General features: G+C 45.8%; 1 protein-coding gene across 1 annotated transcript in view; it reads right to left on the bottom strand.

Annotated features, from left to right (window-relative positions):
* syne2b (spectrin repeat containing, nuclear envelope 2b) overlaps positions 1-16616 on the bottom strand; it is a 139463-nt gene that overhangs the window by 93676 nt on the left and 29171 nt on the right. The window contains exons 24-48 of the mRNA XM_071365033.1: positions 16414-16548; positions 15291-15487; positions 14131-14212; positions 13930-14045; positions 13583-13706; positions 13175-13489; positions 12376-12971; positions 12118-12276; positions 11829-11979; positions 11528-11686; positions 11110-11277; positions 10862-10963; positions 10475-10669; positions 10020-10227; positions 9193-9305; positions 8722-8924; positions 8400-8507; positions 8032-8302; positions 7618-7947; positions 7099-7428; positions 2691-3011; positions 2164-2493; positions 1679-2023; positions 877-1055; positions 474-789 (exon numbers count right to left, since the gene is read on the bottom strand). Of these exons, the coding sequence (XP_071221134.1) occupies positions 474-789; positions 877-1055; positions 1679-2023; positions 2164-2493; positions 2691-3011; positions 7099-7428; positions 7618-7947; positions 8032-8302; positions 8400-8507; positions 8722-8924; positions 9193-9305; positions 10020-10227; positions 10475-10669; positions 10862-10963; positions 11110-11277; positions 11528-11686; positions 11829-11979; positions 12118-12276; positions 12376-12971; positions 13175-13489; positions 13583-13706; positions 13930-14045; positions 14131-14212; positions 15291-15487; positions 16414-16548 (5553 nt within the window). The remainder of the gene's footprint in view (positions 1-473; positions 790-876; positions 1056-1678; positions 2024-2163; positions 2494-2690; positions 3012-7098; positions 7429-7617; positions 7948-8031; positions 8303-8399; positions 8508-8721; positions 8925-9192; positions 9306-10019; positions 10228-10474; positions 10670-10861; positions 10964-11109; positions 11278-11527; positions 11687-11828; positions 11980-12117; positions 12277-12375; positions 12972-13174; positions 13490-13582; positions 13707-13929; positions 14046-14130; positions 14213-15290; positions 15488-16413; positions 16549-16616) is intronic.

Consider the following 16616-nt stretch of genomic DNA (forward strand, 5'->3'; position numbering starts at 1 on the left):
CCCTGTTATAGGTTCAAGCTGTCGGAGTGGCGTTGGGTACCAACTGTTAGTTTATTTTTGGGGAGATTTGTTTGGATAGCCATTAGCCTGGCCTTTGTTTGTACGGTACCGGGGAAAGTTGAAAGAAGAACTCCCAATACAGTTTCCTTGTTTTTGTTGAAGTCACATCTCTGCGTCTCATTTCGTGCTGTCCCGCCTAGGATTTTGTCAGTGAATAGGTACGGCCTTTCACACAAAGTACTGAATACATATGTAAATGTGATATTTCAGTTTTACATTTTTTATACTTTTGCATTATGAGGAATTGTGTGTAGATTGATGAGGGAAAAAACAATCAAATCCATTTTAGAATAAGTTTGTATAGTAAAAAAAATGTGGAAAAAGTCAAGGGGTCTAAATACTTTCCCGAATGCACCGAATACAACAGATGAGTGTATCACTGATCAGTATGAGTGGGGAGATCTAACACCCACCGTCAGTTCTTTGAGAAGGGCAGGGATGCATTCCTCCATGGTGGCCCAGAAGAGGTCTGTCCAGCTGGGGTCCTGGGTAAGCTGGAACATTTCCTTGCCCTGGGTGTGGAGGACAGAGAGGGCTGGGGCCAGGTTCCTGGTTTTATCCAGCAGGGTCCTGGCCGTCTCCACAGCCTGCCCTCGGTCTCCCAGCCCAGGCCAGGGGAAGTGACGGGGCAGCTCTGCTGTCTGGTGCTGGAGCTCAGCCAGACGGGACTGGGCTTGACACTTCTGGTACTGACAGGACACCAGGCGTTCCACCACACCTTGCAACAGTCTGACACACCAGGGAAACATCTGTTGTTTCACACGGTCGTTTTTTTATTCATTACACACCTTTAAATGCAATAAAATGTCACTGTACCTGTGCACCACCTCAGCCTTGTGTACAACTTCGCCCCACTCCTCCTCCATGTCTCTGACTGTCTGCTGAACCTCTAGTCTCCTGCACTCCTCCAGGTCCTGGTTTTCACACAGACTCTGACCTTGTCTTCTCAAGTCCTGCAGCTTAGAGTCTCCCTCAGGTCTGGAACTGAGGACAGCCTGAAGAGGACATTTGAGTTAAAGGCCCAATGAAGCTGTTTTATATCAATGTCAAATAACTTCTGGGTAACAATTAAGTAACTTACTGTAATAGTTTTCCATAAAATTGTCCAAAATAGACAAACATTTTTCAAGCAATACATTTGGTAGGACTGTCTGGGAGTCGTCTGAGTCGGGAGGGGAAAACTGAAAACTAACTGTTATTGGCAGAGAGGTTTGGAACTCTCTTTGTTATTGGTCTAATTTACCACCTGGTGATACCAACAAGCAAGCCGAAACTCCACCATTGAAAAACCTGCAGATTAGAAGGTCCTGTGTATATTGTATTTTCAACCAGCAACTATCAGGAAATAACACAGATCAAATGTTTTCACACTTTTACAGTGATAGTTTGATCAGCTGTTGTAAATGATGCAAAACACAGGAAAAACAGAATGTTGACTGCACTGGGCCTTTAATGCAACAGAATATACAAGGAATAGTCTGACTACAGTAAATCGTATAAACTGCTTGAAGATTTGGCCATAAATTGGCTTTGCAATCTTAACAAAACATTTTCATATTTTTAATCAGTCAATCAATTGTGACAATACAAAGATCCTGAGGTGTAGTGTAGCGCGCACCTTTGCTCTCTGCAGCCTGTTCTGGATCTCTTCCTTGCTGCCCCGGGTGCCTGTTCCCAGGGAGTCTGTGTTCTGCTGCTGCAGTTTGAACCAGGCTCTACTGCTCTCCTCCAGGGCCTGGAAGGCCTCTAGCTGCCTGGAGAGAGAATACCACACCTGGGCCTGACGCAGAGTCTCCTCAGCAGTCTGCAGGACTCTCCTCCACTCCTCCTCCGTGTCTCTGACTGTCTGCTGAACCTCTCGTCTCCTGCTCTCCTCCAGGTCCTGATGTTCACACAGACTCTGACCTCGTCTCCTCAAGTCCTGCAGCTTAGAGTCTCCCTCAGGTCTGGAACTCAGGACAGCCTGTGGATAGAGAGACAGAAAAAGAGTAGTGCCTTAGGGCCTCAGCTAGATCGGACCTTGTTGGAAGTGTTACTGACTTGACTATGTGTTACTGACTTGACATCTGATGTTTTTTTAGGCACAAGTAGCTATAGACTTACCTGTGCTATGTTTATTCTGTCATCAGTCTGGCTCTGGCTGCCCAGAGAGTGTAGGCGTTGTTTGTGGTCTCTGACCCAGGCCTGAATGCTTCCCTTCTGGGTAACATATTCAATCATTTCCCTCTCTATGACACTCTGAACCTCGGCCTTATCCACCACCTCCTTTGCAGCCTTAAGAACTTCTCCCCACTCCTCCTCCGTGTCTCTGACTGTCTGCTGAACCTCTCGTCTCCTGCTCTCCTCCAGGTCCTGATGTTCACACAGACTTTGACATCGTCTTCTCAAGTCCTGCAGCTTAGATTCTCCCTCAGGTCTGGAACTCAGGACAGCCTGAAGACAAAGACACAGGTACTAAGTCAAAACTGAATTAGGCAGTTTAGAGAAAGACCAAAAGCCAGATCCATGTTTTTATGCCAAGTAAGACTCTGATGGAAGAGCCATGAATTGTAAATTCAGAACGAATGCTGACAACAACAATAAGTCCATATCTTCGAAGGATTTATAAGCACTTCCAGCTGAACACAGACCTGTGCGGTATGTAGTCTCTCCTCAGTCTTGGTCTGGCTGCTCTGAGAGTGTAGCTGTTGTTTCTGGTCTTTCACCCAGACCCGAGTGCCTTCCTTCCAGGTTTCAAAAGCGCTCAGCTCTTTTTCTAGTACCTCAGCCCGATCCAGCGCCTCTTTTGCAGCCTGTAGGACTCTCCTCCACTCCTCTTCCATGTCTCTGACTGTCTGCTGAACATCTCGTCTCCTGCTCTCCTCCAGGTCCTGATGTTCACACAGACTTTGACCTTGTCTCCTCAAGTCCTGCAGCTTAGAGTCTCCCTCAGGTCTGGAACTCAGGACGGCCTGGTAACAGACACAAACACAAGGTAAAGACTAAGTTAGGATAGTAAGCATTATGGACTTAGACTTAGCACAAAAAATACTAATCTATAGGGGGAGATTTAGCACAAAAAATACTATACTTAGGGAGAGAATTAGCACAAAAAAATACTATCCATAGGGGGAGACTGGGCAATGGAAATGTCTGACCTTTTTAACAGTATGACTGTGAACATCTGTATGAAACCCAAATTAAGGGAGACATAGAAATGATTAAAAAACAACTGTTGAAGCAATATGAAAAAAAATGGGTGGAGACGATTAATCACGAACCCAAATTGAGAACCTTTTGTTTGATTAAGGGTGAATCTGTGTGTGTGAGATGTATTATGTATAACCTACCTAAACGTGAGATCGCTATGTGCACAGGTAAAATCAGGGATGTTTCCTCTGCGTATTGAAACAGGTAAGATCAGGGATATTGTCTCTGCGTATTGAAACAGGTCAGATCAGGGATATTGTCTCTGCGTATTGAAACAGGTCAGATCAGGGATATTGTCTCTGCGTATTGAAACAGGTCAGATCAGGGATATTGTCTCTGCGTTTTGAAACAGGTCAGATCAGGGATATTGTCTCTGCGTATTGAAACAGGTCAGATCAGGGATATTGACTCAGCGTATTGAAACAGGTAAGATCAGGGATATTGTCTCTGCATATTGAAACAGGTAAGATCAGGGATATTGTCTCTGCGTATTGAAACAGGTAAGATCAGGGATATTGTCTCTGCGTATTGAAACAGGTCAGCTCAGCGATATTGCCTCTGCGTATTGAAACAGGTCAGATCAGGGATATTGCCTCTCCGTACTGAAACAGGTCAGATCAGGGATATTGTCTCTGCGTATTGAAACAGATAAGATCAGGGATATTGTCTCTGCGTATTGAAACAGATAAGATCAGGGATATTGGCTCTGTGTATTGAAACAGGTCGGTATTGTGGTGAAATGAAAGAGGAAAGACTATTCAAGTATTGTGACCTCGAAGAAATAGAGACTGAAACTCATTGTATCCTCTATTGCCCTTTCTACCAAGATATACGCTTGCTTTTATTCCAGAAAGCACACCAGATACACCCTGGCATTATGTGGCTGAGCGATGAGGAGAAACTGAAATGTTTTTTTGTCCATTGTGTATTTCCATTTGCGGAATATTTAGATAAAGCCTGGAATAAAAGAAAAAGGGCTACCCATAATTAAATTGTAAAATGATTTAGTTTCTATGTGGTAAATGGTACGTGTGTATAGATTTTGTATAGGTTTGTCTCTCCCATATGAATCTTCTCTTTGTGCCAGACTGGGTTCAAATGTCTTCTGTTTCATTTTCCTGTATTTATTTATCTGTATATGTTATGTCAAATCAAATCAAATCAAATCAAATTTTATTAGTCACATACACATGGTTAGCAGATGTTAATGCGAGTGTAGCGAAATGCTTGTGCTTCTAGTTCCGACAATGCAGTAATAACAACAAGTAATCTAACCTAACAATTCCACAACTACTACCTTATACACACAAGTGTAAAGGGATAAAGAATATGTACATAAAGATATATGAATGAGTGATGGTACAGAACGGCATAGGCAAGATGCAGTAGATGGTATAGAGTACGGTATATACATATACATATGAGATGAGTAATGTAGGGTATGTAAACATAAAGTGGCATAGTTTAAAGTGGCTAGTGGTACATGTATTACATAAAGATGGCAAGATGCAGTAGATGATATAGAGTACAGTATATACATATACATATGAGATGGGTAATGTAGGGTATGTAAACATTATATTAAGTGGCATTGTTTAAAGTGGCTAGTGGTACATTTTTACATAATTTCCATCAATTCCCATTTTTAAAGTGGCTGGAGTTGAGTCAGTATGTTGGCAGCGGCCGCTAAATGTTAGTGGTGGCTGTTTAACAGTCTGATGGCCTTGAGATAGAAGCTGTTTTTCAGTCTCTCGGTCCCTGCTTTGATGCACCTGTACTGACCTCGCCTTCTGGATGATAGCGGGGTGAACAGGCAGTGGCTTGGGTGGTTGTTGTCCTTGATGATCTTTATGGCCTTCCTGTGACATCGGGTGGTGTAGGTGTCCTGGAGGGCAGGTAGTTTGCCCCCGGTGATGCGTTCTGCAGACCTCACTACCCTCTGGAGAGCCTTACGGTTGTGGGCGGAGCAGTTGCCGTACCAGGCGGTGATACAGCCCGACAGGATGCTCTCGATTGTGCATCTGTAGAAGTTTGTGAGTGCTTTTGGTGACAAGCCGAATTTCTTCAGCCTCCTGAGGTTGAAGAGGCGCTGCTGCGCCTTCTTCACAACGCTGTCTGTGTGGGTGGACCAATTCAGTTTGTCCGTGATGTGTACACCGAGGATCTTAAAACTTTCCACCTTCTCCACTACTGACCCGTCAATGTGGATAGGGGGGTGCTCCCTCTGCTGTTTCCTGAAGTCCACAATCATCTCCTTTGTTTTGTTGACGTTGAGTGTGAGGTTATTTTCCTGACACCACACTCCGAGGGCCCTCACCTCCTCCCTGTAGGCCGTCTCGTCGTTGTTGGTAATCAAGCCTACCACTGTAGTGTCATCCGCAAACTTGATGATTGAGTTGGAGGCGTGCATGGCCACGCAGTCGTGGGTGAACAGGGAGTACAGGAGAGGGCTCAGAACGCACCCTTGTGGGGCCCCAGTGTTGAGGATCAGCGGGGTGGAGATGTTGTTACCTACCCTCACCACCTGGGGGCGGCCCGTCAGGAAGTCCAGGACCCAGTTGCACAGGGCGGGGTCGAGACCCAGGGTCTCGAGCTTGATGACGAGTTTGGAGGGTACTATGGTGTTAAATGCTGAGCTGTAATCGATGAACAGCATTCTCACATAGGTATTCCTCTTGTCCAGATGGGTTAGGGCAGTGTGCAGTGTGGTTGCGATTGCGTCGTCTGTGGACCTATTGGGTCGGTAAGCAAATTGGAGTGGGTCTAGGGTGTCCGGTAGGGTGGAGGTGATATGGTCCTTGACTAGTCTCTCAAAGCACTTCATGATGACGGAAGTGAGTGCTACGGGGCGGTAGTCGTTTAGCTCAGTTACCTTAGCTTTCTTGGGAACAGGAACAATGGTGGCCCTCTTGAAGCATGCACATTTGTGGCCTGTTGGAGGTCATTTTGCAGGGCTCTGGCAGTGCTCCTCCTTGCACAAAGGCGGAGGTAGCGGTCCTGCTGCTGGGTTGTTGCCCTCCTACGGCCTCCTCCACGTCTCCTGATGTACTGGCCTGTCTCCTGGTAGCGCCTCCATGCTCTGGGCACTACGCTGACAGACACAGCAAACCTTCTTGCCACAGCTCGCATTGATGTGCCGTCCTGGATGAGCTGCACTACCTGAGCCACTTGTGTGGGTTGTAGACTCCGTCTCATGCTACCACTAGAGTGAAAGCACCGCCAGCATTCAAAAGTGACCAAAACAACAGCCAGGAAGCATAGGAACTGAGAAGTGATCTGTCGGTCACCACCTGCAGAACGACTCCTTTATTGGGGGTGTCTTGCTAATTGCCTATAATTTCCACCTTTTGTCTATTCCATTTGCACAACAGCATGTGAAATGTATTGTCAATCAGTGTTGCTTCCTAAGTGGACAGTTTGATTTCACAGAAGTGTGATTGACTTTGTGTGTACATTGTGTTGTTTAAGTGTTCCCTTTATTTTTTTGAGCAGTGTATATGTATGTATGTATAATTACAGTTTGGATAACCTTATTTACTATTTTGTATTGATTTTTACTACATTTTTTCCCCCACTCTGTATTCGATGAGCAATGCAGAGAACACCGGAAGAAGAATTATCATTGAATTACCACAGTGAATTATTGTAATGCTTGTTAATGTGTCAATTAATCCCAGAAGGGATGGGTTGCCAATTGGCGATTTGACACGAAAGTAAAATGGCATTTATTCATTCATTCATTCATAACAACCTTAGTTCAAAACTGAGCCTAAGCTCAAGCCCTAGTCTTTGCCCTGCTGTAGCCATGACCCAAACACTAACCATGTCTACCATTAACTGTAGACTGACCTGTGCAGTTTGTATTCTGTTCTCTGTCTTGGCCTGGCTGCCCAAAGAAAGTAAGCGTTGATGTTGGCCTTTGATCCAGGCCCTGGAGTTCTCCTTCTGGGTTTCCAAGTCTCTCAGCTGGCCTTCGATAGCACTCTGCATCTCAGCTTTGGTAAGAGTTTCCTCAGCAGTCTGCAGGACTCTCCTCCACTCCTCCTCCGTGTCTCTGACTGTCTGCTGAACATCTCGTCTCCTGCTCTCCTCCAGGTCCTGATGTTCACACAGACTCTGACTTCGTCTCCTCAAGTCCTGCAGCTTAGAGTCTCCCTCAGGTCTGCAGCTCAGGATGGTCTGAAAAGAAACACATATTTTTTAATAAGTACATTAAGCATGTCTAATTGACTACTGGCCAAAGGCATATCCAAAACTGTATCCCAAACCAGGGCCCATGCCATGACTCTTACGTTGACCCTAAACTAACTGCCACTGTTTGTCACCCAGACAGTGTACCATACGTGTCTGTAGCAGCTGGAGACTGACCTGTGCTGTGTGTCTTTGGTCCTCAGTCTTGGCCTGGTTGCCCAGAGAGTGGAGTTGCTGCTGCTGGTCTCTGACCCAGGTCCTGGTACTTTCTGTCTGGGAGTCAAACACTCTCAGCTGGCCTTCGATAGCACTCTGCATCTCAGCTTTGGTAAGAGTTTCCTCAGCAGTCTGCAGGACTCTCCTCCACTCCTCCTCCATGTCTCTGACTGTCTGCTGAACCTCTCGTCTCCTGCTCTCCTCCAGGTCCTGATGTTCACACAGACTCTGACTTCGTCTCCTCAAGTCCTGCAGCTTAGAGTCTCCCTCAGGTCTCGAACTGAGAATGACCTGGAGAGTAAAACACATGAATATCTTAAGGGAATCCTCTTAATATTTTTTTATTAAGTTTTCCATCATCTCCTATTGACATACCTGTGCTGTGTGTATTCTCTCCTCTTTCTGGATCTGGTGATGCTGTCGTTGTTGCTGGTCTCTAACCCAGGTCCTGGTGCTGTCAGTCTGGGTATCAAACCTCCTACTGGTCTCCTCCAGGACTCTCTGGGTCTCGGCCTGCTGCTGCAGTCTGGCCTCCAGGCTCCGGTAGCGCTGCAGGAGGTCGTCAGTGTCAGTCAGCAGGCTGTCCCCTCTCAGACCCTGCCTCCGCACCGACGAACACAGCTCACTGAGGGCCTCCACTCTCTCACTGGATCACAGAGAAGACAATGTATCACCACTACATCACACCACTACATCACTGCTCTACATTACCCCTCGAGCAAGTCTGCAATAACTCAATTCACCTTTCTTTGTGGAGATCTTTGAGAAAGTTGTTGACTTGTTCTCCTTCCACTGACTTGTGTTCCCAGGCCTGAAGCCAGCCATGGAAACATTCATGTTCCTGCTGTAGACTGAAGAACACAAGAAAGACACCATGTTGACTAAAATGACGCATGCGACTGATAATGACCCATCGTCAAATGACCGATTGCTTACATCTTCCCTTCAGTATCATTGTGGTGCCATCTAGTAGTAACAGTGCGTACAGCAGTGTATAGTAGTAATGATGTATAGTAACACTGTTAGGAATAGGAGTGTATAGTATTTAGTGGTAATAGTGATTACCTGTTGAGGGTTCTGAGGACAGTGTCCAGCTGGCTCTGTCTGCCCTGGCAATGGGTTCTGAATGTGGCCAGCTCCTTCTCCTGCTCCCCCAGCCAGCTTTTCAGGTGGGCCAGCTGCTCTGGCGGAACCTGCTCTCTGCCTCTCTCCAGGTGCTCTCTCACCTGACCCAGACGCTTCTCACCATCCTTAGACACCAGGAAACACTGGTAGAAAAATAAAGAGACATTATAACTCAGACAGAGCTGATGCTGGGGTTTCAAGCAATGTATCAGTCATGTCAAGAAAGTACTATGATATTCTAAGTGAAATAGAGGTTCAATAGAGAAAATTCAGTCAATCCCGACCAACACTGTGTTCACACATGTGATTACAGATCAAAAGATGTGATCAAGACCAAAACTCATCCTCCCCTTATGTCCATTTACATTGTCAGATTATTCTGTAAGATGTGATATCCAGCCTGCTACTCACAGCCAGTCTTTTCATGGAGGCCTCCACGTCCTGTTTACACACTGGGTTCTCAAAGCACTCGTTCACAGACAACTGCAGGTCCTGGAACCACTCTTCAAACAAATGGCTCTCATCTGAAGAAGGGAAAATGACGAGAGAAGTATTGAACAAATTAGGGGGAACTGATACCTGACTAAACCAAGTAACCACTGAATGAAACTAGATTTTTTATAAATATTACTAACAACAGATTAAAGGACTTTTGGCCAAGGGATCCATTAATGTGTAATACAATATAATATTATTAATCTACAATTGATATTCTTAACCCTGGGCAACATGGATCTTGGAGGCTCACAGGGATATTGGTATACACAGTACTCTACCAATTATATATTTTTTTAACTCAATACTATTCCTAAATGCACTGTAATTTATGCTTGAAAACACAGCATTTTGTCTTTGCCTCATGGAAGAATTTGTAGAATTAGAGGATATTAGCTTTAAATCTGCAACAACAACAAAAACCTCTCTGCCCCATGACACAATGTGTAGAATGGCAGGAAATTTGTTTGAAAACTGCAAAACTTCTCAGATGCCAAGAGGCAGGCCTTTTAAATGTTCTTTCCCCAACCTCGAGACTTAGTTTGTCCAGCTATGCACTGCAGAAGTCATAGTGAAACTCCTTGTAGGCTATTTTTTCACACTCAAGTTGTGTTCGGATTATGAGGGGGTCCCTGATGAATGTGTTATCACAAAAGGGGTCCCCGGACCCCAAAAAGTTTGAGAACCCCGGTCTTAAACTAAGTTTAAATTAAAGCAACAACCAATTAACAATAAATCCTTACTTTTGATGACCTTGATGAGGCCCTTTTCTCCCTCCTCCTGTTTCTGGTGGATCATGTATTTGGTGTGTGAGATGTTCTCTCTGAGCCTGGTGCAGTCTATAGACAGGGTCTGTAGCACCTGGGGGCTGGCCACACTGGACATGAGACCCACCTCCTTCAGCACTGACCCTGCCTGCTCCTCCTGGGCCTGTAGCTGCTCACACAGATCCTACACCATGACAGAAATCATGTTCAATATCAACACGGGGACCAGTCAGGTTATATCTGGTCTATGTGGGTAGATATGTTTTATCTGGATAGGAGTTTGTTTGTGTCATTAAAAATAGTCATCTGAACTATTCATATGAATGATACATTTCACATAGTATAAACAATGACAGGTGCGTTTTGTCATTTAGTTGCCAGATGAGTTTAGTTTAATGAACGTTGTACAGTACGAGGAGGATGTACAGTACCTGCATCTGGGACTGGTCTCCTGGCATACTGAGCGTGCCCAGAGAGGACTGGATGGTGTGCAGGGCAGATTGGCACTCTGTCACCTTCTCTGCCAGGTGTCTCTTTACAGCGATCAGCTCCTGGAAGACATCGGTGCTGTCGGAGAATAGCTCGTCCACCTGATCCATCTTCTTCCTCAGCTGGGTCTCCATCACCTGAGGCGAGAGGGGGGGGGTCACATGACATGGGGTGTGTTGGGGAGGGTGGGTCAGTTAAGTTGAAAATTATTGCCATTCTAGATGTCAATGCTACATTTCACCCTTTCCAATAACATGTATAATGTTTACAGTAAATACTATGAAATAGGGCTACCTGTATTCTGGAAATAGTTATGATAGTTAACTCACCTGTAGCTCCAGTGGGGCCTCTTGGGTTTGAAGAAGCTCTTGGATCTCAATGGACTTCTTGTGGAAATGCTCAATGTTCTCCTCATGGGCATGGATCTCATCCTGAGGAAAACAGCACAATGTCACTAAAACAGATAGACTGCTGTAGAAGACTAATGACTTCAAACAAGCATTACTGAACCAGACTAGTATTTAAGTGGTGATGATATAGGATGGTGGTTTGTGATAGGGATTCTATTGTGTCTTACCCTCATGGTCAGGACGTCCTGTTCGTTCTGGAAGGGGTGGCTCTCTGCAAACAGGGCAAGTTTGGCCCCCGCCCAGCCATCCACCTCTCCCCCTAACATCAGCTGCTTGTCCCACAGCTCCAGCCCCATGCGCAGGTTATCTATGTAGGAGTCTGTCTTCTCTGTCACCTGGGTCACCCAAAGACACACAGTGTCAATCTGTGAAGTGTCACTGTGGTGTGTGTGTGTGTGTGTGTGTGTGTGTGTGTGTGTGTGTGTGTGTGTGTGTGTGTGTGTGTGTGTGTGTGTGTGTGTGTGTGTGTGTGTGTGTGTGTGTGTGTGTGTGTGTGTGTGTGTGTGTGTGTGTGTGTGTGTGTGTGTGTGTGTGTGGTGTGTGGTGTAGTTCAGTGTAATATAATGTATTGTTTTGTGCTCTTACATCCAGCCACTGGTCCACCAGTCCATCAGCCTCGGCCTCAAATGGAGTCTCATTACAGTCAGGGATCTTCTTCAGATGGGACTGCAGCTGTCGGCACACCCCCCTGATATCCTCCATGCCTGTCCCCAAGCCACTCAGATCCTCCTTTATACCATGGACCTGGGGAAACACATATTATAATATAACACACTGTTAAGGCCGAAAATGAATCTAAGGTAGTGGCTGCCATCTAGTGCTATGTACTGTATATACAGGGGCAACTTCTCTCTGACATAGGTGTATGTACAGTAAGTAGTGTTACCTTAGCTATAAGCCTCTGCAGGTTCTCCTTGCCCATGTAGGAGGTCTGCTCACTGATGGTCTGCTCCGCCTTCTGCATGGTGGTGCTTAAGTAACTGCGACAGCTCTGGAACATCTTTAGTAGTTCCAACAGGATGTTGCACTGTTCCTGTCTGCAAAGGGAACAAAAATTGTGATATATGTAAATATTATTGAACATGTATGAATGTCAGTTTGCTTTATTCACAGTTCTGTATATTCTATCCCTCTAATAGTGGACACATATTTATCCCTCTATTCCTCCCGCTAACCTGTCAGCCACAGCTCTCTGGGTGTTCTCCCACTGGGTCTTCAGCTCCTCCAGGGGATTGCCTTCTCCCTCCTGGCCCTGAGAGTGGGCCTCCTGGAGTCTCTGGAGCTCAGAGCGCTGGGAGTTTAGCTGGCCCTCCAGGTCAGACAGGACACGCAGCCTCAAAAAATAAATAAAGAGGAAATATGGAATAAGTCTCTGACTTAAAAAACATTATGCCCACTCAAAGGTCCACCATCTCACAAACACAAATACAAACCTCTGCTGCACAGCAGGCATGGTTGGCTCCTTTAGTCCGTGCCTCTCTGCTGCCTCCTGCACCTTCCTCAGCTCCCCCAGCAGAGTCCTCCTCCTCAGGCCCAGGCCCCTCATCTCCTGCTCCCTCTGGACACTGTGCTGCTGGCTGACCAGACCGCCATCAGCCTCCTCAAGCCGCAGCACCAAGGCAGACACCATGTCCAGGCAGGAGGCTGGGGCCCCGTCCCGAGTCACAGACAGCCTGGCCCCCTGGAGTAGCAAGTCTAGCTGGGGGGCCTTGTCCCCCAGACTGTCCACACTCTGCCTGATCAGGGTCAGCTTGGAGCGGCAGTCCTGCAATACCCACGCATCGCTGCAGGGGGCACCCTGTACTCCAGAGATGTCCTGCTCTACGGTGCGCAGGGACATGAGGAAGCGGTCCAGGGCCCTGGCGGCCGCCTCGCTCTTACGGACTTGCTGTCTCAGCTTGTCTAGACTGGTTCTGTGGGTCTTGACCACACGGGTCAAAGGAGAGCGGTCACTGGGATCCAGCTCACTGGAATCAGAGTCAAAACTAGACATCTGGTCCAGCTCTCTCTGAATGCTCTCATCCAGGTCCTGTTGAGAAAAAAGAGAGAGAGACTATAAAGATAATGTACTGAAAGCTGGAGTTTGTGATTATCATTGAGATATAGTATACATTACCGTACAATTTATTTAATAAGGATCCAGTTATTATCTTTAAATTACACCAATCACTTAACTCAAATCCTTATAACAACTGGGTATTTCTTTCCTTAAAGGTAAGCCGTATTGTGTACCTTGATGTCCGTCAGGATGTTGGTGTTGGCCAGTGTAAATGCGTTGATGTCCTTGGGCTCTCTGATGAAGCAGTCGAGGCGTTCGGAGAAGTCAACAACGTGGTTCTCTGTGGAGTCTATCTGTCTCAGAGCTGCCCCCAGAGAGCTGCCTCTCCTATGCAGAGCTGACTGCTGGCCTCTCCACTGCTTCCTCAGCTCAGCTTGGTCGTGCTCCACACTCACACCACCATCACCACTCTCCCCACTGTACTGGGAGCTCTGAGAACACTGGTGGCCAAACTCAGACCACAGAGACTCTGTGTCCTGGCACAATGTCTGGATGAAAGAAATATAATCACTCATAGAAAAAGACAAAAACCTTCAAACTAAAAGGCCCGTGGAACTAAGAGGTCAAGTAATGCAGTGTACCTGTATCTCCTGTAGACGTGTGTGCAGATCTTTGAGAGAGACTGAGTCAGCGGCCAGGTCTCTCTCGGAATTCTGCTCAATCTTGGCTAGTTGAGCCTGAACAGCCTTCTTAGTAATGTCATATCTGAGGGAGAAATGAGTCAGTATGATGAAGAAATTTATCAATTGAGGTTTATTGTGATATTTCCAGTGCTGGTTAGTGCAATCAACATAGCCTAAATTCCAGACTGTTTTGGAATTAAAAAAGTAATGATCATTGCCATGTTTGGTAATTCAACAACAACAGAGTTGATTAAGGCAAGAAAAGACTTGCACCCAGCCTTACACTCACCAAGCCGCAAGCCTACCTTTCTAATGCCTCCTTTTTCGCAGGATCCTCCTCTATGACTGCCTGCTTGTCAATCTCCTTCTCGTCAATCACCCTCTTCTCAACAACCGCTGTCTTCACAACAACTTGTGAAACCTACAAAAGAGAAATGATCAGATACATTATTTCTTAAATCAGTGCATGTGTCTTTATCATAGGTACTATAGGTACCAGGTCCTACCTCAGTTGGACCTGGAGGTTTGTCACTCTGCACTGTAGATTCCTTCTGTGGGGTCAGATCTTTCCCCGGGTCAAGAGGAATTCTATTGGAAAATATTGAAAAAATCATCCAGTCATGTATTGCAATTGCAATTGTCAGTCATACATTTTGGAGCTAATGTCTTGTTCACAGACCCGGCCTTGGCCGTTCTGCCACCCTTTGCAGACAAAACAAATTGCCTCCTTCCTCCCCTGCAAAACTAGAATAGTGTAGCCTACACTGTTGGGCCCCAATGTAATTTTATGAATGTCCATCCATGTGGTAGGCCTACCGTTTGTAAAACAGGCAGTTGCATTGGCTTTATTGGTGTGACTAATCATTTAGGCTATTTAAGCTTTGCATCAGCTACCCAACTCTATTTTCAATGAGAATCCATGTGTTTACACAGTGGGAAATGCAAAAGTATTTTCTTTTTCACTATGATGCATCTCGTAAAATGTTTTACGAATACAAACTTGAAATCACTAATCATAATGACAATTTAGCCCAGGGGTGAATCTCCCAGACAGTATTTGCGAGTAGTATGATTGTCCATTCTATATTGTCCATTTTATTTTAACCTGTCCTGTTTTAGGATATATTGTTTGTTAACATGTCATATTCAAATCAAAAAGCATTTTTTATTTGATTGGGCGCTAGGTTAGGCTATTTGATCGGAGAAATGTCCATGATGTAAAAAGTGTGACATTGTCATAAATGTGTTCTCCAGCCTGTAGGCTACAGACAAGGCCAAAAACTCTTTCAACCATAGGCTATAGGCTAAATTATTTATGTTTTTGACGGAACGTTGGTTGAGCGCCACAGCGGTGCATCTCTCCAACAACACCCTGCAGAGAGGTACGGGGCTTGGACAAGCTAAATATTTTCCGCCCATCGCCTTTGACAAAGTGGGCACTGCTTATCACGAAGTAGCATCAGTGCTCACCTAAATAGCCCATATGCCACTGGGTGAGAGAAATTGTCATTGTTTTGGGCAGGATTATGTTAGGTGTTATGTGTTGTTGGAGGTGCATCTTGGTCAGTTTAGCTCTGAAAAAGCTACCCTCGTCAATCTGCCGCCCTAGGCGGCCGCCTAATCCTGTCTAATGGGCCTAATCCTGTCTCTCTCCTCTGTGTCTCACCCAAGTGTGTCGGGGGGCGGTGTATCCCTGTCTCCACTGAACTGCCGCTGGATGGCGGCCAGTCTTTTCTCACACTCCCTGAGCTGAGCCTGGGCCAGACGGTGGGCGTCCTCGGGGCTCAGGGTGTCACACAGTTCCTTCAGGGCCTCCAGGTGCTGCCCAGCCTGGGCTAGGCTGCCCTCTGCAGAGAAACACGCCTGGAGACACAGCAAGAGAGTCATCAGTCTACAGGTGTCTGATGTACTGCCACTGTCGACCCAACAGGTGTCAACAACCCACAGGTGTTTGTAAACAACCCACAACTCCCAGCCGAGTATCCTTTTGGAAGTTATTGCCTACTACATAACTGTCTCTTGCATCTCCCGAGACCAGAATCCTAACTCAACAAAGGGGAGAGGAGAGCTACTCGTGGAACCAGAAAGTTGTAATTCAGTAAAATCGGCTTGGGTTAAAAGTCAGCGCCTTCAAAATGTCAAAGCAACCCATTAGTAATATGAAATTCTCTGATCTAGCATCAGGAAGCAGATATTGCTTAGTTACCATTTATAGAACTTCAATAGATGAATAGAGAGCAGAAAACCCCCCAAAAATGTGCATGCAGTTTTGACACCAGTTTTTTCATGCACCTGTCCACCAGAGCATGCGATGAGGTTAGTGTTAGGTTAGAGTTATTTTACCTTCGCTTTGGATGCTAATTTTGAGTCAAAGTGCATCTCACACTGCAAGGCAGCTGTGTTAAAGTATTTTCTCTTAATCTCAAATCGTAAATGCTGCAAAAACGCCACTGTCTCAGCTCTCACAGCCTAGATGACAAAAACCAACAGCGTACACACACTTCATCTGATGACATACAGTAAAATGCTTGTTAGGAATTTCATTGCTCACACCAATAACAAAACATAGTGGAGTAAATTAAAAAATATTCAGAACAGATTTTCATCCAAGTGAATTTCACACAGACATGCAGTGTAGAATGAATTCAATATAATTAGGGACACGGTGGTCATACACACAGAATGATATGCTTTATATCTCTGCAAAACAAATTCATACAGTCTCTACATCCTAAAATACACACACACACAAGCAGACACACACACAGACAGACACACACACACCCTACCTCCCATTGGGTCCTGACAGACTGTGTGAAAAACTCCATATCTCTGAGCTGAGGCATGGTGCAGAAGGCCTCCATACCCTCTGCTGCCCTCAGGAACACTTTCAACAGCTCAGGGTCCAGGGTCCTCAGGGTCTCCTGGTTGAGGGAACACAAACACAATTAGACTGGGTAATAACGGGGGCTTTAGAACAACTATAAACAAA

Source organism: Salvelinus alpinus, chromosome 25 (genome assembly GCF_045679555.1).
Source record: "Salvelinus alpinus chromosome 25, SLU_Salpinus.1, whole genome shotgun sequence".
In the NCBI taxonomy this organism is placed as follows: domain Eukaryota; kingdom Metazoa; phylum Chordata; class Actinopteri; order Salmoniformes; family Salmonidae; genus Salvelinus; species Salvelinus alpinus.